We start from the raw sequence: 25,264 nt of genomic DNA, 5'->3' as shown, positions 1-25,264 counted from the left end.
GACATAGGCAGAGGGAGAAGCAGGCTCCCTGTGGGGAGCCTGATGTGGGACTCCATCCCAGGACCCTGGGATCACCACCTGAGCCGAAGGTAGATGCTCAACCACTGAGCCACCCAGGTGCCCCTAGAATCTGATTTCAGCACAGGATTTCTATCCGGTCTTTTCTCTTAAGTTAAACAGACATAAAACCAAATGACCTGTTGAAACCACAAGAGAGATAGTTTACCTCGTCTGTTTGAATCCTTGGCTCCTAGGAAACATTTTCTTTATCCTAGCCTCCTAGGTGTCTTTATCTTGGGGGATCATTCACTGCTGGGCAATATGGAAATTGCTGGGGTGGGAAAATTGATAAGAAATGCCAGTGAAACCAACACTGGCTGAAAAAAGAATGTGCTAGGAGCCCCTTGGAAAAGGTGCTAACATTGTGGAGGCACTAGGCTAGGGCAGTGGGAATCATGATTCTTGTGTTCAAAAGTCAGATTTTCTTGGGATTTGGGTTTTGATGGGGTCTTCCAAGAGGAGTTGCCTGGGATCCCCCAGGAGAGCAGAAGAAAGGCTAGATGAGGCAACCCTGAGGTGGGAGGTGGCGATGCAAAGAGGAGAAAGCTTGGTGTTTGGGGTGGGGTAGGGGGTTCAGGTCTCTCCCCCAGTCCCTTGTAACTTAGCTTCTGATCAACCCCAAGGCCTCTGTCCTCACAATCCTTGATGGCCTGGGCTGGGTGGGCTGTGTGCAGGTCTTTGATGCCCGGAGCTGTTCCACTGCCAAGGAAATGTTTGAGCACATCTGCAGACACCTGCGTTATGCCAGCAACAATGGCAACATCAGGTGAGTGTGCCTTTCCCAGGGCTGGGGCTGGGGCTCACCCTGACCCTGAGTCTGAGCCAAAGGATGCAGATGGGTTTAGGGGAGGCTTCTCCAGGAGAAGCCAGGGAGAAAGAGAGAAGAGAAAGATGCAGGCTTTTTCGGCGAGAAGAAGCTGCCCTAGTACTGAGGCTAGTTTCCATGAGCCTAGCCCCCCTTCCTAGCCCATGTCCTTGGTTTCCTTCTGACTTGGAACCATTTGGAGGGGATGGGGGATCTTTAAGAAGCAACATCTTCACTGCTTGAGGTCAGCTGGCTCCCCACTTTTTAGAAGGAACAAGAGGTTGGTTTTGCAGCTCAAGCCTCCATTTTTCTTAGAACCAAGAGAGTCACTGTTCATCAGTACCCACCCCCCACCTCCCTCCTCTTACCCCCAACCAAAGAGGTCAGAGCTGATAGGACTGAAATGCCCATTTGGTCATTCATTCATTTTTTTGTTTAGCAAACATGTAGCACCTACATAAGGGGAACCCAAGTCATGACTAGGCATAGCAGTGGGGCGGGAGCAATGCAGAGGTGACTAAGACTTAGGACACTGCTCCAGCCCACTGGGAACCTAGGCCTGGCACTAGACAAGTGTCCAGCTAACTGAATTTCATGAGAGCAATGTGCAATGTGCAGCAAGGGCAAAGGCTGAGGCAGTTAACCCTGCCTGAGGGATGAGGAATGATCAAGGGATGGCGGTGGGGGCGGGGGGGGGGGGGGAGGGAGTGGGGGGAGGTGTCCTTGAATTGGTTTTGAAGGAAAGGGAGGAGCCGGAAGGAGAAGAAGGAGAGTGAGGGTGTGTCAGGAAGGGGGGCAGGTTACACAGAAGCCCATGAGAACCTAGCATGTTGTGTTGTTGCAGGAGTTTGGTTAAGCTAGCACGGGGGCAGAGGAATGGGGAGCAGGAAGATGGGAAGCAGAGGGGCCCTGTGGGGACTGGGAGCCCCCCTCCTCCTGAACCGAGGAGTAAATGGCACTATTCTTGTCTTGGTGAAGGTCGGCCATCACCGTGTTCCCCCAGCGAACTGATGGGAAGCATGACTTCCGAGTCTGGAACGCCCAGCTCATCCGCTATGCTGGCTACCAGATGCCCGATGGCACTATCCTGGGGGACCCTGCCAGTGTGGAGTTCACCCAGGTGCGAGATCCAGCCTTGGTGGCTGACAGAGTGAAGCCAGAGGGGTCAAGGGGCCTGGGTCAGGCCCAGACTCACTGCACTTATCTTGTCCCCAGCTGTGCATCGACCTGGGCTGGAAGCCCAAGTACGGCCGCTTTGATGTGGTGCCTCTGGTGCTGCAGGCTGATGGCCAAGACCCTGAGTTCTTTGAAATCCCACCTGACCTTGTGCTCGAGGTACCCATGGAACATCCCAAGTAAGCAGGCTAGGGATGAGGTAACATGCATGCTCTAGTACTCTTTTAAGGAGCAGATGGTGTCCAGAAGGGCTGGCTTTCAAGCCTTGTTGATGCTTGTACAGGAATCCTGGGCTTGAGTCTTAGGCCTCAGACTTAAAACGATATGTTGATGATGAAGGGGAAGCAGAGGCTTAGACATATGGGGCCCTAGGAACTAGGAAAGCAGTGACCTTGGGAGAGGAGCCCTCAAAAGGCTCTAATATTCTCACACTGAGCAGCCCAGGCCTCTTGTCTTCCTGCCAACTCTCTTATCTGCCCCTCTTCTGACTGTGGTGAAAGTATATGGCCGAAGTGACTTCTGGAGCTCATCTGGTTCAGCCCCTGCTCTGGGCAGCAGTCACAATCACAAAAATACTTCCATCTATTGAGACTCACTGTGTAGCAGGCATTGAGTTGGACTTGACTTTTCATCCTCTGCATACATTGAACTCAGTCCTAACCTAAGGGCTTTTGCACTTGCTATTCCCGCCACCTGACATACCTTTTCCTCAGAAATGTAAAGGATTCATTTCTTGACAAAGAGGTATTTCCTTAATGTAACCCCCTCTAGGGGCGCCTGGGTGGCTCAGGTGGTTAAGCATCTGCCTTTGGCTCAGGTCATGATCCCAGGGGCCTGGGATCAAGCCCTGGGATCAAGCCCCTGGGATCAGCTCCCTGCTCAGAGGGGAGTCTGCTTCCCCCTCTCCCTCTGCCCATCCCCCCCACCACATTGTTCATGCTTGCTCTGTCACTCTCTCAAATAAATAAATAAAATCTTAAAAAAAAAATGTAACCCCCTCTATAGGCCTCTATTCTGAACACTCAATCTAGAGAAGACACTCTCATCCTCTGTCTACCACCTCATCTTGTTTTGATTTTTCTATTCATCTGTCTACTTGCTTATAGTCTAGAATCTAGACTCTAGTCTGTCTAGAGTCTTGAGCTCCTTGAGAATAGGGATCTTGCCTTTTTTTTTTTAAGATTTTATTTATTTACTCATGAGAGACACAGAGAGAAAGGCAGAGACATAGGCAGAGGGAGAAGCAGGCTCCCTGCAAGGAACCCTATGCAGGACTCAATCTCAGATCCCAGGATCATGCCTGGAGCTGAAGGCGGACACTCAACAGCTGAGCCATGCGTCCCGGATCTTGCTTTTCTTATTCAGCTATCCATCCCTAACACCTAAAAGGGTACCTGGCACATAGTAGGCGCTCAATTATAAATATTTCTGGAATAAATGAATTTATAAATGAATGATACCGTTACCTTTATAGTAAGCCCATGGGTTTGATGGTAGTATCTCTGTTTTACTGCTGGGGTTTCTGAGGTTCAGAGAGGCTAACTCACATCCCAAGGCCACACAGCAGGCAAGCAGTAAGGCAGACCAGAACCTGGGTTTTCTGACACTAGAGTCCTTAACCGCTATGTTCTATTGGGTTCTCTGCATTTAGCACGGTGCCTGTCACGTACTTGGTGCTTAACATATGTTTGCAGGAATGAGTGAATAAATGAATGTGTAGTGAATGAATGATATCTACTGTGCCCAGTTCATCTCTCCAGGTTGGATGAATGTAGAGAACAACACTTGGAAAGGAGTTTTCTTGGTTGACTCTCTTTCTGAAGCCTTTTTTGTTGGGGGTTGGGGTGAGTATGGGCAAAAAGTACAGGCCACAATCATTGATGGTTCCACCTCCCTGCCAGGTATGAGTGGTTCCGGGAGCTGGAGCTGAAGTGGTACGCCCTGCCTGCAGTGGCCAACATGCTGCTTGAGGTGGGTGGCCTCGAGTTCCCAGGGTGCCCCTTCAACGGCTGGTACATGGGCACGGAGATTGGGGTCCGGGACTTCTGTGATGTTCAGCGCTACAACATCCTGGAGGTAAGAAGAGCCATCCAGGAGGGCTGGCTGCAGATGTGGGCCTGTCAGGAGTGGGGGTGGGGGAATGCACCCTGAGGACCAACTCACCCCATCACTCTGCCTCTGCAGGAAGTGGGCAGAAGGATGGGCCTGGAAACACACAAGCTGGCCTCACTCTGGAAGGACCGGGCTGTCATTGAGATCAATGTCGCTGTACTCCACAGTTTCCAGGTACGTTGTGTTCTGTGGGTCTGGAGACTTGCTGGTCAGAAGGTTATCTGGTCCAACCACTCATCTCAGGCTTGGTTCTCCCCTGACAACACTGTCCATTTTTTTTCAAGCATCACACAAGTATCGAGTACCTAGTTTGTGCCAGGTGCTGGGGATGCAAACAAATAAGCCATCCTACTCACGCTGGGTCTTCTAGCATAAACTTGGATGCTTCTAGCAACAGGTGACTCCTTACTTTCAAAACTCATCAGGTCCTTGAGCTTGAGCACTGAGTCCTGTTCCCTCTCACTTTTTCAAGGACTGTACTCCTGAAAATTCCACCTCCTTTCTGTCTCATCAGTGTCTTCCTCTCTGTTGGGTCATTTTTATCAGTGACCAATAGCTATAATGGTCCCCATCTCAAAGAAATAAACGACCACCTAATTGAATTAGTCTCCCAGCAGCTACTACCTTGTTTTCCTGCTCCCCTTTACAGGTAAACCACTGAAAGGTCTCACTACACCTCCTTATCCTCCAGCCACTCCAGTCAGGGGTCTATCCTCTACTACTCTGGAATTCTTGGTGTTTGCCAAACTCACCATGATGGTTCCCACCTTAGGGCCTTTGCACTTGCTTTTTCCTCTGCCTAGAACACCCTTCCTACAAATCATCCCCTGACCCCCTCCTTCCCTTCATCCAGGTCTCTACTGTCACCTCCGTAGAGTAGCTCTTCCTGACCACACCATGGAAGATGGCACCCTTACCTCCACCTCCATCCCATCCCTCTCTCTTCTTCCTTTAACTCTGTATTTTTCTTCATAATTCTTTTTTTAAAGATTTTATTTATTCATTCATGAGAGACACAGAGAGAGAACGAGGCAGAGGCACAGGCAGAGGGAGAAGCAGGTTCCACGCAGGGAGCCCGATGTGGGACTCGATCCTGGGTCTCTAGGATCAGGCCCTGGGCTGAAGGCAGGCACTAAACCACTGAGCCACCTAGGCATCCCCATAATTCTTATTAGCTTCTGACATTACATAGTACATCTACTTCTTGCCTGTTAGGGCCAGGCCTTGTCTCTTTTGTTTACTACTCTGTCTCTAGAGTGTAGTGGAATGTCTGGCCATTGTAGATACTGAAAAAAAATATGTACTCAATGAATGAATGAGAGTGCATGTCCACACAAGCAGAGGCTGCTCTTCCATCTGCTGAGCAAATGGACCCTCCCCATTGGCCTACACACAGGTCAGCTCTTGTGTGGGGCTGAGCCTTTTGGTCTGTCCACTGCTTTTATTCATAGAAATGTTCCCCTTCCTTTTGGGAAGGAGGCAGGGGATATGTGAAGATATTACTTTTTTTTTTTTTTAAGATTTTACTTATTTATTCATGAGAGACACACACACACACACACACAGAGAGAGAGAGGCAGAGACACAGGCAGAGGGAGAAGCAGGCTCCATGCAGGGAGCCCGAAGTGGGACTCCATCCTGAGTCTCCAGGATCAGGCCCTGGGCTGAAGGTGGCGCTAAACCACTGAGCCACCCGGGCTGCCCAAGATGTTACCTTAAAGACTGAAACCGTCTCCACAAAGCTTGCAGATGCCCTGGAGGCCAGACCGCTAGGAAGACAGTCCTTTATTCATTCAGCAAAGTATATTGAACATTTTGCATGTGCCAGGCATAAGGCTTGGCCAAGGATGTGAGTGGTAAGCAAAATAGACAAAAACCCTTCTGTGGAGTGGGGCAGGGACTTGACATTGAACAAACATCCAGTAAATATTTACAATCACACAGTTTCCCAGGGCTGGTCACCCCACAGGCAGGTCAAACTTGTGTTTGTTGTTCTGAAGTGGGATGGGGGGGTCTGGGGCGGAAAAGGAAGAGCCCCCCCTTAGGGCTGTGGCTGTGGCTGGCCTGGCTCAAAAGGACCCTGCTGCCTGTGGACTGCACATCCTGGCTCTTGGGGTTCTGCACACCAGCCCTGTCACTGCAGGATGCAGATATGTCCCAGAAAATCTGTGGATCCTCGGCTGTCTCCTGGCCATTGCTGACCACACACCCCCCTCCACTGCTTGAGAGTCTCCAGGACTTCCTCATCATCTTCCTTCAGGATAAACTTCCTCGTCTGTAAAATGGGAATAAATAGTAGGATCTCCCTCACTAGGTTATTGTAAGAATTCAGTGAAACTGTGTGCAAAACACTTAGCTGGGCTGCCTGGCCCATAGCGAACATTCTGTAGGTATTCATTTTGCTGTTCTTCTTATTTATTACTACCATCATCAGCTTCTGAGCATCAAACTGGTCTGGTACCCAGGAGCTGCTTGCATATGTGTAAGATTTCAGAAGGCCGCCTGAGCCCTCCATTGGTGGGCTCCCCCTGTGCCTCCAGCCTGACTCAGGCAGTGTCCTCCTCCAGAAATGCCCATCCCCCACCCAACTTGTGCCCATCCCCCAAGACTTGCCTCCCCTTAGAAGCAGCCTCTCCTCCAGGCCTCTGCCTGAGCTCAGCCCCCTCTGGCTCCCAACAGCACCTGCACTCTCTTCCTTTACATCTTATAGCAGACCACATGGAAGGCCAACTTCCTCTGCCTCCTCTCCTTAGAATATAATCTTTTTTTAAGATTTTATTTATTTATTCATGAGAGACACAGAGGGAGAGAGGCAGAGACATAGGCAGAGAGAGAAGCAGGCCCCATGCAGGGAGCCCGATGTGGAACTTGATCCCGGGACTCCGGGACCACACCTGAGTCAAAGGCAGATACTCAACCACTGGGCCACCCAAGCGTCCCTCCTTAGAATATAATCTAATGCAGAAAGGGGGCCACATTTTCACCTCTATAATGCCTGTGCTTTATGCAGTGCCTAGCAGATAGAAGAATGGCAGCTAATGCTTATTGCACATGTTCTGTGCTCTGCTTGTGCCCTTGAGCAGCCTCATATCTTCCATATGAGGAAACTGAGGCTTAGTGAAGTTCAGGAGCTAAGAGCTCATGCTCAAAGGGCCAGTAAGAGGCCAAGGTTTGAATCACGACACTGAACACTTGACTAGATGAGTTGCTCTGGGCAGTGAGGGGTGTGGCTGCTTCTTTTGGATCATTCCAGGAAGGCTCATACCCCTTGGCTTGTAAATTTAGGATGTGGGACATTGTGGTGACTTGTCTTCCATACGCTGTGGTTATCCCGATGCTCCGTCCTCTTCAGAGATGTCTAGTTCCTTCTTGGCTGAGAGAGCCACATTCTTGGGGATATGACTCTTGAAAATCTCTACTAACAAGTGACAAGAAGCCTCTGTGGCTAGATTTATCAGCATCAAGAGGGAGCCATTTGTGGGGAGTTGGGGGAGACTTGTAGGTGTAGCCTGAAAAGCTGACATGGCCCCTAGAGAGCCAAGGGGGGGCCACCATGTGATCTGTGGGTCGAGCATGGCTGTAGTGATTTCTGGGGCTCCTTTGGAGGTCCAGAAAGTGCCTTCTACTTGGGTATTTAGTTTTAGCAGCAAGAAGGTGGCCAGGGGCAATTGCTGTCACATTTTACTGATGCCAGGCCTTTCCATAGTCCCATCTTGGGAGCCCTGCCGCTGACAGACCGTGTTCCTGACTCCCCCATCCCTTACATCAAACCCTCCTTCTTTGCCTCCTTCTAATTCAGAAGCAAAATGTGACCATCATGGATCACCACTCAGCTGCAGAGTCCTTCATGAAGTACATGCAGAGCGAGTACCGCTCCCGAGGGGGCTGCCCTGCCGACTGGATTTGGCTGGTCCCCCCGATTTCTGGGAGTATCACTCCTGTGTTCCACCAGGAGATGTTAAATTATGTCCTGTCCCCTTTCTACTACTACCAGGTAAGGGAGGGCTTTTCTCTCCTCTGTCTTGGGAGCTCAGGGATGGAGAGAGTGTGATTGGATGTGTGCGTGTGTGTGTGTGTGTGTGAGCAGATGTGTGCACGTATGCATGCTAATTCATGCAAGACACACAGGGGAGGGTCAGGGACACAGAGGCCTATGCTTTGCAGGCTGCACTCCTAGAGGCTGAACAGTGTCCATTTTCACAGAGAATGGAACTTAAGGAAATAGGTTTTTTTTTTTCTAATATATTTATTTGAGAGGCACATGAGAGACATGAGAGACACACAGAGAGAGGCAGAGACATAGAGGGAGAAGCAGGGTCCCTGCAGGGAGCTTGATGCAGGACTGGATCCCAGGACTGGGATCACGCCTTGGGCCGAAGGCAGACATTCAACCACTGAGCCACCCAGGTGCCCCAAGGAAATACCTTTATTCTACCTTTAGTGGCCCATTGCTGTCATGGGGCTTCTGCTTCTAAGGTTGATCACTGTGACCCTCACCTATCATATCCCATAATGGTGAAGAGCTTGGCTCCTGGGTCAGACATGCCTGCGGGCGACTCTCCCACTTCCTAGCCATATGATCTTGGGTGGGTCTTTTCACCCATGTAGGCCCCGCTCTTCTTACTCTAAAAACACTGGGCATTAACTCCACTATAGGAAGTGGTATGGATCCTATGAATTGGTGTATGCCCAACCCTGAGTGCCTTCTATCACTGCTACCTGTTGAAACCAGTTCATTTTTTTGTTAAAAAGGACTTTGGTTAGATTTGGGCAAGAGGTTCCTTACTTTGACACTAAGTAGGGTGACTGATTGCTGGGACAATTTGTGTCTGTTGCCATAGAGACAGACACTCCTTCTACTCTCAAAGGTACCCGGTTTGGACTCTATGTCATATGGCCTGCCTAGTGATTAGACACTAAAAATGAAAGTGAAGTGGGGCTTCTTCCTTCTGGGGAGACACTAGTGGAAAATAAGCCAACTGACCCCATCCCGGTGTGTGCAGGCTCTAAACTGGTTACTGGAGCTGTGACTCTGAGGGACACAGAGCCCCTGTCCTCCCCCATGGGGCATCCAGAGACCCCCACCTCACAAACGGCATGAAGGGTCCTCTAGCTCCCTCATATCCCCAAGCCCGAGCTGAACCAGGGCCCACCTGCCTCACATTTGTCTTCTATTCTGGAGGTGGAGGCCTGGAAAACCCACGTGTGGCAGGATGAGAAGCGGAGACCCCAGAGGAGAAAGATTCAACTTAAAGTCTTGGTTAAGTAAGTGAGAATGGCCAGAGCTGACACACCTGAGCAGCAGCCCTTCCTTCCAGGCAGCCTGCCCTTCTAGGCCTTGACGGGCAGGGAACAAAGCGAAATGATGATCTTTACGGAGTTTGGCTGGCAGAGGTCCAGACGCCAAGGGGGACCACCTGCCACCATCAGGCCAACCTTGCCTGTCCTCTATTTCCCTGGGGCTGAGTAGCGTGTCGGGCAGGGGAGGGAAAGAGAAGGGCCACAGGTCAGCGTCAGTGGCTGGTAAGATATGTGCATTCCTTTCCCTTGTCCTGCCACACTTTGAACTCAGTCCCTCTCCCATTCTCCTGGGCTCCCCCTACTCCCTGTGTTCCTCTGGAGGGTGGAGTCAGCACAGTGTCTGTCTGTCTGTCCACACAGAGCTGTGCTTTTTGCCTCCATGCTGATGCGCAAGACCATGGCATCCCGAGTCAGAGTCACAATCCTCTTTGCGACAGAGACGGGCAAGTCAGAAACGCTAGCCCGGGACCTAGGGGCCTTGTTCAGCTGTGCCTTCCACCCCAAGGTAGTGAACTCAGCTGGACGTGGGCCTTTCTCTCTGCCTGTGCACAGACAAGTTGGCAAAAGTTAAAGTGGTTGTTCTGCCCCTGAATGTCCCAGAGCCTTGGATGTGCTGAAGTACATTGTAAATCTGGGATAGAAGGATAGATTTGGGTCCAGGGATTCCCAGATTTACATAGTAAATACATTTTCCAGGGTGTTGCATGGGAACACAGTTTGAGAAACACTTTCTTAATCCGAGTCTCTCTCTATATATTTTTTGTGTGTGGAAAATACGTCCACACACTCAGAATTCAGAGTAGCAGTGGAAGTGTTTTCATTTGGGACTTAGCAGGATTTTGAAGACGAGCCCTCCAGGGCTTGTGGAAGTGTTGGTGTTGGGGCTTGAGAGGGGTAGGAGGATGAGGAGCGAGGTGTTCATATAGGTTTATTTGACTGGGATTCACAGAACCCTCACCCCTGTACCACACTGGTGCTGGGCGTGGGCGGGGTGGGGGGAAACAGGTGATAGATAAGGGGTCTCCTGGGTTGGGGAGGAAGCACAGGGCATCTGGAGATGGCATAGAGGGCCTCGGCCTGGGAACGCAGGGCTGATGTCCACCCCTGGGGCCTTGCAGGTTCTCTGCATGGACGAGTACAAGCTGAGCCACCTGGAGGAGGAGCAGCTACTATTGGTGGTGACCAGCACGTTTGGGAACGGAGACTCCCCTGGCAATGGAGAGGTGGGTGGCCTGGGGCCCAGTGGTCTGGGTGCAGGGTTGTGGGGGATGCCAGGCCCCAAGGGAGCCAAGGAAAGGATCTGGGGATTTAGCATGTCCTAAGGAGGACATTTGGAAATGAGTGCTCAGATCACTCTGGGCTGCCAGCATTTACCTGCCTTCTTTGTAATTCTCACCGTATGTACGTGATGCCTTTCCAATGGCATACTTTATATTTTCAAGTAAATTGACTCACCTTTTTAAACTCAAAAATTTATGTCTAAAGGAAACATTATATCACTATCACAAAGGGAAAGCTGACAAAATAAATCTTATGAGAGCCAAAGTTCTTGAATTTGAGCTAACTACTATTGTCTGGCCGTAGCGGGCTTTGTTTTTTAAAATGAGTAATAGGCAAGTATTCGAGGTCTTTGGGCTCCAAGAGCCCCAAGCTGAGGATCTCCCTAGTTTTCATAAAGATGATAAAAATAGTAGAAACAGGAATAAATTTTAAAAAAATTACAGAAAAGAGAATACTTTCTTACCATGTGATTTGACATTCTTTCTGTTGGGTCACATTCCACATTCCATTCCTCAGAAATCAGGGTTATCTTAGGGAGTGCGGGATCAATTATCATTCTTACCAGGTTCCAAACAGGAAGAGGGGCTCATGCCCCATCAGGAGATCCTCTAAAGATGCCCTGCTGCAAGGCAGCCCTGCCCTCTGCCAGAGCTGGATGGGGCTGGGCTGTTCTGAGTCCCCCACCAAGGGACAGGCCTGCATGAGTTGCTAAGGCTGAACTTCTCCCTCAGCCCCAGGAAACTGTCCCTACACAGAAACTGACTTTCATTTGTGGGTCTTGAACCTTCTTCTGCCAGATGTGGCCAGTTTTTAAATGGGCTACCAGAAGAAGAAGAAGACTAAAGCAGTGCTTTTCTTAATCTTGTCCTAAGAACTCCGTGGTTCTCCCTCTTTCTAGAAACTAAAAAAATCTCTCTTCATGCTGAAAGAGCTTACCAACAAGTTCAGGTAAGGCTTCTCCCCACTCCCACTTGTCCAAGCCTTGCCTGATGGACCTAAGGGTTCCGGGGAGGGTACTGGTTGTGTATAAGGGGGGGGGGGTCTTATCCAAGATGTCCAGGCACCGAGAGATCCTGTCGTCAGAGTGTACTAAGAGTCAGGCCAGGGAAACCAAGTCCCTCTCACAGATCTGCAGACCAACTCATGGGAGTTGGCGATAAGGTTTAGGAGCTGGAGAGGACCAGAAGATGGCGTGCACTGGCCGGTGCTGTGCCCAGCTGGAGTGGAAGTGTCTGAGGGTGGCTCATGGGTGGGTGGTGCTACATAGTGCTTGCATGGGTGGGCTCACTCCTGTCTCTGTGTATGTGTCCTCCTCGGGCAGGTATGCCGTGTTTGGCCTCGGCTCCAGCATGTACCCTCAGTTCTGTGCCTTTGCTCATGACATCGACCAGAAGCTATCACATCTGGGGGCCTCTCAGCTTGCCCCAATAGGGGAAGGGGATGAGCTCAGTGGACAGGAGGAAGCCTTCCGCTGCTGGGCCGTGCAAACCTTCAAGGTCAGTTTGTAGCTGGAGCTGCCTCACCACAGGGATAAGGATGCCACAGCCCATTCATGCCCAGGACATCTGTGCATCCTGGGTGGCACGACCCCTGCCGGGTCCTGTAGGCATCAGCCTGAAGGCTCAGATCACCGCTGTTCTCCCTCAGCCCCCCAGAACCCTACTTTAGACATGTGTCCCTGGATGGGAGAAGAGCCCTGAGATGCCCCCACCCTCAGGGAGCTTTTTCAGTTTAAGATATTCACCCTCTAATTGTCCAGGTCACCTCTTGATGACTTTGCCCTGTTTCAGCCTCCCAACCACAGAGAGCCTGGGGACAGGGACCATGCAGTGGAGTCTTTGGATCCATGTCAGAATCTCAGTAGACTTTTGCTTCCTGTGGCCTGACACCCCTAATTTAACTGTCATTGGGGTTCCCCAGGTGGTTCAGTCAGTTAAGTGCCCGGCTCTTGATTTCAGGTCAGGTCATGATCTCAGGGTCATGGGATTGAGCCTCTTGTCAGGCTCTGTGCTCAGCAGGGAGTCTGCTTGGGATTCTCTCTCTCCCTCTCCCTCTGCCCCTCCCTGCACTCATTCTTCTCAAATAAATTAATAAAATCTTAAAATATAATAATAATAATAATAATAATAATAATAATAATAATAATAAAAGCCTCCTCATGTAAGCAGACCATTTCAGCCAGCAGTGGTACTTAGAACACCAGCTTGAGTCAAGGCAGACCTGGTTCCCAGGCCCACACCACCTCCACATGACTCCACACCTGGAGAATGGGAGTAATCAAATCTCAGAGCTCAGGCATGTGGGTAAAATGAGATAGTGTATTAATATCCATACTAATAGCAGTAACAACTGTGTGCTAAGTCCAGCCACTTCTTTGAGTCCTTGTAGCAGCTCTATCAGATCCATGTGCTCAGTAATTTTACAGGAAGCACTTTACTGATTTGTAAGGACCTACAAAATGGTGGCCGATGATGACATCGACATTGTTAACCACAATGACAGTGGTTAACACCGGCCTGCTCCATCCTCTTCCAGGCAGCCTGTGAGACGTTTGATGTGCGAGGCAAACACTGCATTCAGATCCCCAGGCTCTACACTTCCAATGTGACCTGGGACCCACACCAATACAGGCTCGTGCAGGACTCGCAGCCTCTGGACCTCAACAAAGGTACCTGCTTTGCCGCACCACACGGGACTGGTTGCCCTTCCTGCTGGGGTGGAGGTCTCTGACCCTGGGGTCTATGGTCCAGGAGACCACTAGGACCCTCTGAACAGAGACAGCTGGCTTAGGGCTGCTAGGCCTCTCTCTATCTCGTATCCAAGAGCCTGCTGGCATGCAAGACTGGAGAGCTTGTTTCATCTCTGAGGGAGGCTGTTTCAGGAGGAAGCCCTGGGAGGGTGGTGGAGAGACAAAGGGAACCAGCACCAACTGAGAGCCTCCTATGTGCCAGGCACTGTGCTGGGCTCCTCACCTGCCCACTCTCAGTGAGCCCTGACACTCATCTTGCAAGAAGGGTACAAAGACCAGGGCCCCCAGCTGGCTCAGTTGGTAGGAGCAGCTCTGGGTCATGAGTTCAAGCCCCAGACTGGGTACAGGGATTACTTTAAAAAAGAAGAAGGAGGAGGAGGAGGAGGAGGAGGAGGAGGAGGAAGGAGAAGGAGAAGAAGAAGAAAGAAGAAAGAAAGAAAGAAAGAAAGAAAGAAAGAAAGAAAGAAAGAAAGAAAGAAAGAAGAGGAAGAAAGAAGAGGAAGAAAAGGAAGAAAGAAGAAGGAGAAGAAGAAGAAAGAAGAAGAAGAAGAAGAAGAGTAAAAAGAAACTGAAGCTCACAGAAGTGAAGCAAGTTGCTAGCATATGGCCGAGCTGGGATTTGAGCCCCAGCTGTCCAGCTCTGACAGCAGCCAAGAATTGTAAACTATCGCAAAGAACATCATGCAGAGGCAACCCTAGGCTGCCGTTGGTAAACTCTCCTTCTGGACACTGTGATTCCTCTTTTCTTGTACCATGAGTACAGCAGTATTGTGGTTTTCCTGCATGGTTAGCCTAGGCCCGACTTCAGCTAAGCTCTCCTGCGGATGCCAGGCCATGGGAATGGCTCAGAAATGCCCATATTTGGGCACCTAGTGTATTTCCTCCGCACCTAGCAGCGTCACAAACACCCCTGTCAGTCCAAGGGTCTTTATTTGTGATTCAGAAACACAGCAGGGAAAAAGAAAACCCCACTACCGTCACAGAGGGACACCCCCAGGTAGTGTCCAGGTAAAACTGACTCAGACACATGGAGGCTACCCCCACCAACACTTAAGAGCCACTTTTTCTCTTTATCGTCTCTGTCTCCCACAGCCCTCAGCAGAATGCATGCCAAGAACGTGTTCACCCTGAGGCTCAAATCACAACGGAATCTACAGAGTCCAAAATCCAGGTAGGGGAGACTACCGGGCTGCTTGGGTGATGTTCTGCCAGTTTAATTTAAGACAAAACAAAACAAAACAAAAGACCAGAGCCAGTCAGTGTTTGAAAGGAGAGAGGTGTACACAGCATTAGCGATGATGCCATCAGTAGGACCAGCTTGGCTCGTAACTCCTGTGACCTCCAGTGCCTTTAGGTCTGGTCTCCATTAACCATACACTGGTTTTCCAGCTTGAGAACTAGGCACCTGCTTTACCACCTGCCCTTTGTCACTAAACCCTTTCACCAAAGGTGGAGAGCAAGAGAAACTCAAACCATTTGGCTCTTAAGAACTTTCAGGAAAAATTTTGGCAGGGAAGGACATTTCCCCACCAGGAGAAATGGGTGTTATGCATTCCTTGTGGGTTTTGTTCATCTGTGCTGTCCCCCCGCCCCAATCATTAGGAAAACCAGCTTTGGGGATGCCTGAGTGGCTCAGTGGTTGGGCGTCTGCCTTCAGCTCGGGGCATGATCCGGACGCCTGGGATTGAGTCCCACTTCGGGCTCCCGGCATGGAGCCTGCTTCTCCCTCTGCCTATGTCTCTGCCTCTCTCTGTGTGTGTCTCTCATGAATAAATAAATAAAATCTTAAAAAAAGAAAGAAAGGAAGAAAGGAAAAGAAAATCGGCTTTGTTCTAATGAGAGCCAGATTTGTGCTGGGGACAAGGAAGGGTTTGTCCTAATGGCCACTGATCTCCCAGGGGGGATGCTCTCTTTAGATGGAGGGTGTAGTCAAGCCTGGGTGGGCTCGGGAGTGCTGCACCGGGAGGCTGCGGCCCACCCTTTTCCCACAGAGAAGCCCAGGCCTGGTTGGCCACAGGCCCTCTTGAGCACCCCAGCTTCAGTGGGGGCTGGTCACCTGACCTGTGTTCACGGAACTAAGCAGGAAAATGAAAGAGGGCACATTTCCTGAGGAAGCCAGCCCGCCCCTTAGGGAGCTCTGGAGGAAATCCTGGTGGCGTCACCAGAGGCTTCTTTTTCCCTTCTCCAGCCGCACCACTCTCCTGGTCGAGCTCTCCTGTGAGGACAGCCAGGAGCTGAGCTACCTGCCAGGAGAACATCTCGGAGTTTTCCCAGGCAACCAGCTGGCCCTGGTGCAAGGCATCTTGGAGCGAGTAGTAGACAGCCCTGCACCCCACCAGCCTGTGCACCTGGAGACCCTCAGCGAGAGGGGTGAGACCTTAGCACGGTGGCCCCAGCATCCGCCCTGCCTCCTCAGCAGCCTCCCAACCCCGCTGTTTGGGCTGGTCCCATGCCTGCACCGTGGGCGCCTAACCCTGTCCTTCCTGCTGAGTGGGTGGAACACCCAAGCCTAGGCTAATACAGCTTTGCAAACAGAAGGGATGCTCCTCTAGGGCTCTCTGCCCAGCCCAACAGGCTGGGGAGTCTCTTTCCTTTCATCCTTTTGCTCACCTGGCCATTTTTTTGTTAATTGATAGATTCATTTATTTTTCCATTGAAATTTTAACTAGTCAGTTGCATCTATGTACAAGGCACACCCTGGGCTACAAAAATGAATGAGACCCAGTTTCTGCGCTTAGAAAGCTCACTACCTAGTACAGGAGGCAGATAGGCAAGAGTATTTGTCACCATCATCATCATCAACAGTAGCAGCTAGTATTTCCTGCGTAATTATTAGATGCCACCATTTTACATGTCTTGTCTCTTCAGTCCTCGCAATAGACGTGTTGATGGTTTGCCTGATGACATGATGGAGAAATGTGGGAACGGTGTAATATTATTGGGCTTTGAAGGTTCAAGTCCCTGATCCATTACTTCCTAGCTGCATTACCATTGGCATATGAGTCAACCTCTCAAGGCTTTATTTCTTTGTCCACACCATGACCCCCTGCATACTGCCTCTTGGGACTCCTTGGGACTTGACGCTTTGGGCTGCTTTGCTGCTTGCCCAGTACCTATTGCATAGCCCCAGGGGACTGCAGTCATGGGCTTTTTTCTAAATGAATTACTGGCCTGGGGGGGCAGGGGGAATACATCAGTCTTTCGTAAATTTAGTCACTGTGAGTCTGTAGTTCACCTGTGGGTGTTTTGCTCTAGTTCAGGTCTGAACCAGAGAGGAACCGAACTCTGGTGTGTAATTTTTAGGATCATGTCAACTTGGGGGCCTTTCAGAGGGCTGTTGATCAGCCTTCCCTAGCAACCCTACCTCTGAGCACTGCTTTCTTGCACATGAATTGGGTAGAGGAGCACTTTCGCTATTCCTGGAGACAGAAATTCAGTGTCTTCTCTCCCCTGCAGCTGAAAGGCGGAGGGTATCTTCCCCAGAGGCTTATCCCCCTTCAGGAAAGACTTGTTTTGCTGTTTCACCATCTCCTGACTCCTTCTTTCCCTGTCCAGGAAGCTACTGGGTCAGAGACAAGCGGCTGCCTCCATGCTCACTCAGCCAGGCCCTCACCTACTTCCTGGACATCACCACTCCCCCAACCCAGCTGCTGCTCCGAAAGCTGGCACAGCTGGCCACAGAAGAGGCCGAGAGGCAGAGGTTGGAGATCCTGTGCCAGGTAAAAGTTGGGTTGGTGGAGCCCCAGAGTCAGGGGGCACCAGAACCCAGAGCTGGTCTTTAACCTCCAAGGGGGAATCCGACTCAGCTTCCCAAAGTGAAACTTGTCAAAAGCTGGTGGGAAGTCAGTATCCTCTCCCATTCTATATCCAGGACACAGTTGTGTTAAGTGAACTGAAATTTTCTGAGTGTCTGCGGGATGCCACCAATGTGCACTTCATTAAAAATTAGCTAGAAAAGGAGAGTCATGTAGGCTCTGCCCAGCCTTACCAGGAAATGCAGTGCATGTAGCTTCTGCCCTCACGGACCTTCCCATCTAGACGGGCAGTGAAGAGAGACTTGTAGAAATAGACAGTTGTCATTATGCAGGTGCTAAGAAGCATAGGGTGCTCTGAGGTCAGAGGATAGGGGATGGGCTAACATAGCCTGGGAGGACCAGAACCTTGTCTCCTTGGACATGTCTCCTGCCCCAGATGAACTGTCCTTGCCCTGCACAGTGTCTTGTCTTTGTATATTCCCCAAGCCTGGAATAAGCTTGGAACTTAGGAAGTGTCGGAGGATGGAAGGTGAGGATGAATGGAAAAGTGGACATAGTAACAGACGGGTAATAGAGTTAATAACTTAATGAGAGGATGCATTAACTCACCTGCAAATTTCTAGGCCTATGCCTCTGCAAAAGGCACTGGATGGTATTATTACCATCATCTTCACTAATTAACTTGATTCTAGCCACCTCCACTGCCGTTATCCTGTGGCCACACTGTACTAACTCAGCACACATTTTCTTATTTCATTCTCACAACGTCCCCATGAGGGAGACGACACTATCCTCATGTGACAAAGGTTAACTGATTGGGACAAGATCCCACAGCCATAAAGGCACCCAGTCAGGATTTGAACCCAGGTCTGTAGGATTCCAAAGCCCTGTCCAAAATTAGATTATAATAAGGTGTGACTCTTGCCCACCGGTGGCTGACGGTGGAGTTCTAAGCACACGAATTAGGTAAATACTACTCATTGGCCTGAGTTCTTCCAGGATGGACACCATTTTCTCTCCAGCTTGGTCGTGTCAGCACCCTGGACAGCGCCTGGCACTTGGTGTTTGTTGAGGAAGTGAATGAGCGAATGAATGAATGCTGGATTGTGACAGCCTCCTGCCTCCGTGTGGGGCACATGCCACGAGTTGCTCACACTGCCTTTGGCTTTCAGCCCTCACAGTACAACAAGTGGAAGTTAACCAACAGTCCCACCTTCCTGGAAGTGCTGGAGGAGTTCCCATCCCTGCGGGTGTCTGCTGGCTTCCTGCTCTCCCAGCTCCCTATTCTGAAACCGCGGTACTACTCCATCAGCTCCTCCAGGGACTGCACACCCATGGAGGTCCACCTCACGGTGGCTGTGCTCGTGTACCCCACCCGAGGTAAGGCTGGGCAGAGGCTTTGGAGCAGTCCAATCCTGCTACTTCTTGGGCAGCTGCTCAACATCTCTGAGCTATGATTTCCTCATCAGTTAAAAACCTACCTCCCAGAGGGTTAATAGCAGTAGCAGGCATGTTATAGTAAGCATAGAGATATTACTATGTAATAATAGAGAGATTACTATGAGCCAGGCGCCAAGCAGACCCTCTGTATATGTATTATCGGTAACCACAGGAGGTGGGTACTGTTTGCATTTTACAGGTGAGGAAACTGAGACATAAAGAGGATAAGCCCCAGGGGCAGCCTGAGTGGCTCAGTGGTTTAGCGCCGCCTTCAGCCCAGGGTCTGATCCTGGGGACCCGGGATTGAGTCCCACGTTGGGCTCCCTGCATGGAGCCTGCTTCTCCTTCTGCCTGTGTCTCTGCCTCTCTCTCCCTCTCTGTGTGTCCCTCATGAATAAATAAATAAAATCTTAAAAAAAAAAAGAGGGTAAACCCCAGAGTCACACTGTTAGCAAGTAGAGAAATGGAATTCACACCCACACAGTCTGATTGCTGGACCACCCTGCTTCACTCTGCTGTCCTGCTACTGCTGGGATGATTTAATGAGATCAAATGGAGAAAGCACCCAATACTTGGTGGGAGCCCAGTGGGTCTTAGTATTCCTTATAGTCTACGCTGGGTACGGAGGGGATTATGCCTTGCTTGCTCACTCACTTACTCAGCAGTGGTTTATTTCATACCTCTCTACGCTTGTCATGATGTTGAGTGTAGAAACGTGGTACATGTAGCTTCTGCCCTCATGGAGCTTCTCGTCTAGATGGGGCAGTGAAGAGAGACTTGTAGAAATAGACAAGTGTCATTATGCAGGTGCTAAGAAGCATAGGGTGCTCTGAGGGCAGAGGTTAGGGGATGGGCTAACATAGCCTGGGTGGTCCAAAACCTTTCTCCTTGGACCTGTCTCCCTTCCGGATGGACTGTCCCCTTGCCCTGCCCTCTGTAATGCAGCGTTGTCCATGTTGGCAAAGTTGGGTGAAAAGTACAATCACACAGTTTCTAAACCCTGGGCAGAGACTTTGTCTGCTCTGCTGGAGGACATCTTCCCAGGCCAACTCTCAGTCCTCAGACAGGACTGGGGTGGGTACATCTTATGAGAGCCAGATCCCATTCTGAGGGAAAAAGGGGCTTCTCAGGTTGGTTGGGATAGCTTTAAATGCCAGGCCTTTGGAAAGGGAATGTAACCCAAAGGAAGCTGGGGTTTCCACAGGCCCAAGAGGAACCACCAGGGAGAGAGGTGTCAGAGCAGACCAGGATGCTCAAGAGGCTGGCTACCACTCAGGGTTCATACCAGCAAGGGCTTTACCTCATGAAGACACTGTGGGGCAGTGACTATGGCCACCCTGCAGGGCCACTCTTTGCTACAGCCACCAGAGCTGAGTGGTGGGCTGGGAGGGTCCCTGGAGCAACTCTTGGAAGGAACGTTGGAGTAGGAGTCAGGGAAGCTAAGCTGTGATCTGATTTGACTACTACCTGAGTGGCCTGGTGCAAATCACTTTGCTTCTCTGAGATTTTCTGCAATGGCAAGATAAGAGGCTGGCACACTTCTTAAGGTGCCTTTCAGCTTTCCCCAACTCTGGCTGCATAGAGGGAGAACCACAAAACCAGGAGAATTGCCCCCTCACTAAAACCCACAGAGTGCCTGAGTGGGCACTTGCAGGAGGCTCACTGGCATGGGAGGAGCCTCTGGGACAATTCATTCCCCCAAGGGGTGGGAGGGTGGGGATGATGTTGGTCAAGTCTGTGTTGTCCTTGCAGATGGCCAAGGTCCTTTGCACCATGGTGTCTGTAGCACATGGCTCAGCAACCTGAAGCCCCAAGACCCAGTACCCTGCTTTGTACGAAGGTAAGCACCCTCTCCACTCCAGCCATTGTAGGACCACTGGCCCTGGGAGCAGTGGTTTGAAAGGGAGAGATCTAGGCCCTTAAGAAGGCATCGGGGTCCCACGGGGCCTCTCCATTCTATCCCCTGGCAATAGAGCATGGCAGGGTCTCCAGTAGGGACAGAGAGGACAGCGGTGGGGGGCCCAGAGTACAATGAGGTTCAGCCTTTTTTCAAAAGGAGCCCAGGACAAGGTGAGGGTGTGCCTGGACAGGGGAAATGAAACAGCCTACAGGACTTGGGAAGTCAAATTTGAGCTCATTGTCTTCTCCACCCCCACCACGCTACCACTGCCCCCCCCCCGCACCTTCGGCTCCCCAGTCCCCGTCTAACTGTGCATCCATCCCAGGGTGTCTGAGAACTGAGCCTCTCCATCTGTCCCCCTCAGTGCCGGCAACTTCAAGCTCCCCGAGGATCCCTCCCGTCCTTGCATCCTCATTGGACCTGGCACAGGCATCGCCCCCTTCCGCAGTTTCTGGCAGCAGCGGCTCCATGACATCAAGCACAAAGGTACAGTTAGGGGCTTCCCTAAAGGCGGGGAGGGAGCACCAGGTGGCCTGGCATCTCCCTGGGAGTAGAACTACAGCGACTGGAGAGTTGTGCCTCCACCTGCTCTCCCATTTGCCTCAGCCTGTATGGACCAGTGATCAGAACACTCTGGGCCTGGGTTTCCACATTTGTAAAGTGGGGACAATACTAGGTAGGACACTTGGGGGTATCTGGCTGGACAGGTCTGGAGCAGTGGCCCGCCCTCTGGTGGCCTCCCTGGTAACTGCAGCCTGCTGGGTCTTGCAGGGCTCCGGGGCAGCCGCATGACCCTGGTGTTTGGGTGCCGCCGCCCAGATGAGGACCACCTGTATCGGGAGGAGATGTTGGAGATGGCCCAGAGTGGGGTGCTGCATGAGGTGCACACAGCCTATTCTCGCCTGCCTGGCCAGCCCAAGGTAAGTATGGCAGCTGCCCCAGCAGCAGGTGGAGCTTTAAAAGCACAGATTGGGGGCACCTGGGTGGCTCAGTGGTTGAGCGTCTGCCTTCGGCTCAGGTCTTGATCCCAGGGTCCTAGGATCAAGTCCCACCTCGGGCTCCCTGCAGGGAGCCTCCTTCTCCCTCTGCCTATGTCTCTGCCTCTCTCTGTGTCTCTGATGAATAAATAAATAAAATATTTGGGGGAAAAAAAAGAGCACAGACTGGTGCACTCCGGCTCCCCAAAAGCCCCTTGTTCGCTGAGCCTTCATCTTAGCTCTAAAACAGAGGCAGTTATACAACCATCAGAGCAGTGCTGTGAGGCTATTGTGTTTGCCAGGAGAAGAGACGAGCCCTGAGCCATTCAGGAATAAACAGGGTCACGTGGTGGGCTAGTCCCAGTGCCCAGCTTTGCTACGAATTAGGGGCTGGGATGCACACCTGGGATGCACATCTGCCTGGGAAGAGGTGGCCCAGGCTGGCTTCATGCTTAAACACCATGCCCCGCTGATGGTCCCAGCTGCCCTCGGGAGCACTTAGCCCCATGAAACACGAGGAGTCAGAACAGACTGTTACCTCAGCCCTTGAGAATTTGTTCTCTCCAGACTCCTCCCAGACCCAGTGTTTTGTGTCCAGTGCTGGGGTCACTGGGTGTCTTGTGTGGAACAAGAGCAGAGGCTCCTAGACTTCTGTGTGACTGGGGAGCCCAGCGCACTGTGCCCTGCTCTGAGTTACAGTGGAGCTTCCATGAACAGTCTGCACTAAGAGGCTCCCTTTCTGGGATGCACACAGGTGGGCCTCAGAGCTCTGGGCGGGGGAGTGGCTTGATTGATGCCTCTCTCCAGCATGGTAAAATTCAAAGTAAATGCAGGAGCTTCACTGAATGGTCAGCTTCTTGAGGCCAGGGTGGTGGTCAACGTTCATCTCTAGCTGGGCTGGGCAGGATGCTGGTGCACTCCTCATCCTGAGCCTGATCCCTGGGCAAGGTTCTGGCTGGGATGGCACTCACCCTGCAGCCCATCATGCCCCCCACAACCGCCTCCTGGCCATCAGGCCTGACTGCAAGCTTCACCCCAGCAGCGGGGACCTGGACCCACCATTTCCTCTGCTTTCAGGTCTATGTTCAAGACATCCTGCGGCAGCAGCTGGCCAGCCAGGTGCTCCGTATGCTCCATGAGGAGCAGGGCCACCTTTATGTCTGTGGGGATGTGCGTATGGCCCGGGATGTGGCCCATACCCTGAAGCACCTGGTGGCTGCCAAGCTGAGCCTGAGTGAGGAGCAAGTTGAGGACTATTTTTTCCAGCTTAAGGTATGGCAGCTGGTGTTTGGGCTGCAGCTCAAGGACACAGACAGGGGAGCCAGGACTGGGAGAGTCAGATCTAGGGGAATCAGGCTCATTCTAGTCCTGAAACTCAAAGGAATCCTAGAGGTGACTGGATGTCTGAGCTAGATGGGCTGTTAGAAGGCCTGCCCGTCCTATCCTGGTCTGCTTGCTCAATTAAACAAAGGCAACACGTTGCTTTATGACAAGACTCCTCAGAGTCTCTACCGTGCTACCGTGCATCGTGACTCCTCAAGATTGGGAGAAAGTATGCAGCATTTTCCTAATGTATTTATCTCAGAGCCTATGTTTCCTGGAGCATCTTGTGGGACAGGCATGAGGCAGGCTTGGCAAGCTGTTCAGGTGGTTCACCTCAGCTCAGGTGCTGATGGGAGTTAGTCTAGGGGGATTCAAGTACACTCTAAGCGTGACAGTTGTGAAGGCAGATGGTGTGTGGGTATATGTGTGATAAGGAAGCTGGGGGAGCCCCAGGGGCTCGTCCTAGCCTGGACCCAATGAACGAGAAGTGGCTGGATCAGCAGAGCTGACACCCTGATTCTGTTTTCCCTTAAAGAGCCAGAAGCGCTATCATGAAGATATCTTTGGTGCTGTGTTTCCCTACGAGGTGAAAAAAGATGGTGCAGCAAAACAGCCCAGCGATCCCAGAGTTCCAGCAGCCCACGGAAGAAGTTAAAGTTGCTGCCATAGAATTGAATGATGAAACCAACTCTCAATTATCCGAGGGCATAGGGCCTGGGGAGATGGAAGGAAATTGCATCCCCGAGCCTCATATCTTATCTCCCCAGCTGCTTCCCCACCAAACCCGATACTTGACCTGGACTGTATTGCACCCTGGACTGAGTGGAACCTCTTGTCTCCCTTGAGCCCACCCTTTCCAGGTAATGGAGAGTTGGGCCTTCCAGGTCCCTTGAAGACTAAATCTGCAGTGCCAGGCCCAGCTGATGGGTGAGAAGGATGGCACTTTCATCTGATTACACCACTTTGAGTGACCAGCAGGAGACGATGTCATCCTGCCCTGTATTTATTTGCCCTGTGTACAGTTATTTATAACTCTGTATTTAAAAACAAAACAAAACAAAACAGAAACCCAGTCTTTTCTTAAGGGCCACTTGGGCCCTCCCTGTATGACTCCTTGATGGAGATATTTATATGAAATGCATTTTATTTTAACCACATTGTATGTGTGTGTGGGTGTTTTGTAGGGAAAGCAGCTCCTTTCGACAGAGTTAGGGATTGGTGGATGGCACCACCTGGACCCAAACCCCCCCAAGAGGGACATACTAGCTTGGCCAGGCTGCTTTTCAGAAATGGCCACCAGGTATGGGGCAGCATGTGGAACTTTGTGCATATCCACAGGCCTGAAAGCGGGGTGAGGAAGCCAGGCTTGCCCGCCAGGCCTGCACTGTGCCTCACCCGGGGGACACCCTACTTTGGGGGGGTAGTAGAGGTGCAGTCCTGCCTGTGATGCCGACTCCCCAGCGAAGGCCTTGACCACAATCCCATCGTAGAAAGTCACAGTGTTTGACTCTGGGGCTGCCTGTTTCATGAGTTGGGCCAATACTAATTGGGCACCTGGGTGACAAAGTGGGTGAGATCGGACCACATGTCAAAGACTTGACGGTGAGTGAAAGATACATATGATCCCTGGGGAAGGCTTATGGGGCCAAGCCATGTTTCCTTCTCTTAGAATAAGGAAGGAGCTCAGCCAGGGGCTAAGTGAGCAGTCTGGGAAAATCAGGCTCCACAGCTTGGGTTGGGCCTCTGTTTTGTCAGCTCCCTGGCCCACTTCTCCCCTCCCCCTACTCAGAGCCGGGAGGCGAGGGGAGAGAGAGGCAGGCCAGAGTCCCAGCAATACATCTGAACCATATGGCCAAGAACATGGTCACCCAGACCCGGGCTTTTCCCCTCCAAGATGCACACAGACCGCCCGGGATCTCGTTACAAAGGCAGACTGATTCTGGAAACCCAGTGGCAGCGCCTGGGATCCGGCCGTTCTGACAGGCTTCAGGCGCTGCTGGTCCAAGGCCAATGCCCTGAGCCCCCGGCCTGGTTCCTGAGGCACTGGATTCTTGATGGAGTTAGCAGGGTGGGTTGGCATCACATGGACCCAGAACCAGCCCCTCCTGCTCTGGCCCAGGGGCTGTGTGTAGAAACCCACACACTGAGTCACTCTCCCCACCACACCCTGACCCTGAACGCCAGGACCCGCAGTGGAACAACACAAACAGGTGTCAGCCTGAGTCAGCTTCTCCTGACACCACCACACCTGCCACCTCCTCCCACTGGGACACAGGCTTCTCTGATAAGCCAGCCCCGCTATTTGGCCTCTGGCCCAGCCTTTGGTCCCTCTCAGAAGTGTGAGGCTATTTGCTGGGTTTACCTGTTACCAAGCTTTCTTGCATC

At 51.5% G+C, this 25,264-nt stretch overlaps 1 protein-coding gene across 2 annotated transcripts in view; it reads left to right on the top strand.

Moving 5' to 3' along the window:
• NOS2 (nitric oxide synthase 2) overlaps positions 1–24,036 on the top strand; it is a 33,323-nt gene extending 9,287 nt beyond the window's left edge. For both annotated transcript variants that reach the window (XM_026016246.2, XM_026016247.2), the window contains 21 exons: positions 735–826; positions 1,844–1,985; positions 2,081–2,220; positions 3,943–4,117; positions 4,226–4,327; positions 7,953–8,147; positions 9,336–9,418; positions 9,815–9,959; positions 10,573–10,677; positions 11,634–11,683; positions 12,057–12,231; positions 13,271–13,403; positions 14,577–14,655; positions 15,673–15,854; positions 17,040–17,203; positions 18,412–18,619; positions 20,432–20,519; positions 20,944–21,065; positions 21,351–21,499; positions 22,634–22,828; positions 23,415–24,036. In XM_026016246.2, the coding sequence (XP_025872031.2) occupies positions 735–826; positions 1,844–1,985; positions 2,081–2,220; positions 3,943–4,117; positions 4,226–4,327; positions 7,953–8,147; positions 9,336–9,418; positions 9,815–9,959; positions 10,573–10,677; positions 11,634–11,683; positions 12,057–12,231; positions 13,271–13,403; positions 14,577–14,655; positions 15,673–15,854; positions 17,040–17,203; positions 18,412–18,619; positions 20,432–20,519; positions 20,944–21,065; positions 21,351–21,499; positions 22,634–22,828; positions 23,415–23,534 (2,844 nt within the window). In that variant the 3' untranslated portion in view covers positions 23,535–24,036. The remainder of the gene's footprint in view (positions 1–734; positions 827–1,843; positions 1,986–2,080; positions 2,221–3,942; positions 4,118–4,225; positions 4,328–7,952; positions 8,148–9,335; positions 9,419–9,814; positions 9,960–10,572; positions 10,678–11,633; positions 11,684–12,056; positions 12,232–13,270; positions 13,404–14,576; positions 14,656–15,672; positions 15,855–17,039; positions 17,204–18,411; positions 18,620–20,431; positions 20,520–20,943; positions 21,066–21,350; positions 21,500–22,633; positions 22,829–23,414) is intronic.
• The last annotated feature ends 1,228 nt before the right edge of the window (positions 24,037–25,264 follow it).

The sequence above is a fragment of the Vulpes vulpes genome, chromosome 2, assembly GCF_048418805.1.
Source record: "Vulpes vulpes isolate BD-2025 chromosome 2, VulVul3, whole genome shotgun sequence".
Lineage (NCBI taxonomy): Eukaryota > Metazoa > Chordata > Mammalia > Carnivora > Canidae > Vulpes > Vulpes vulpes.
Note: the sequence above shows the minus strand (reverse complement) of the source record. Positions and strands in the feature narration are given on the sequence as shown.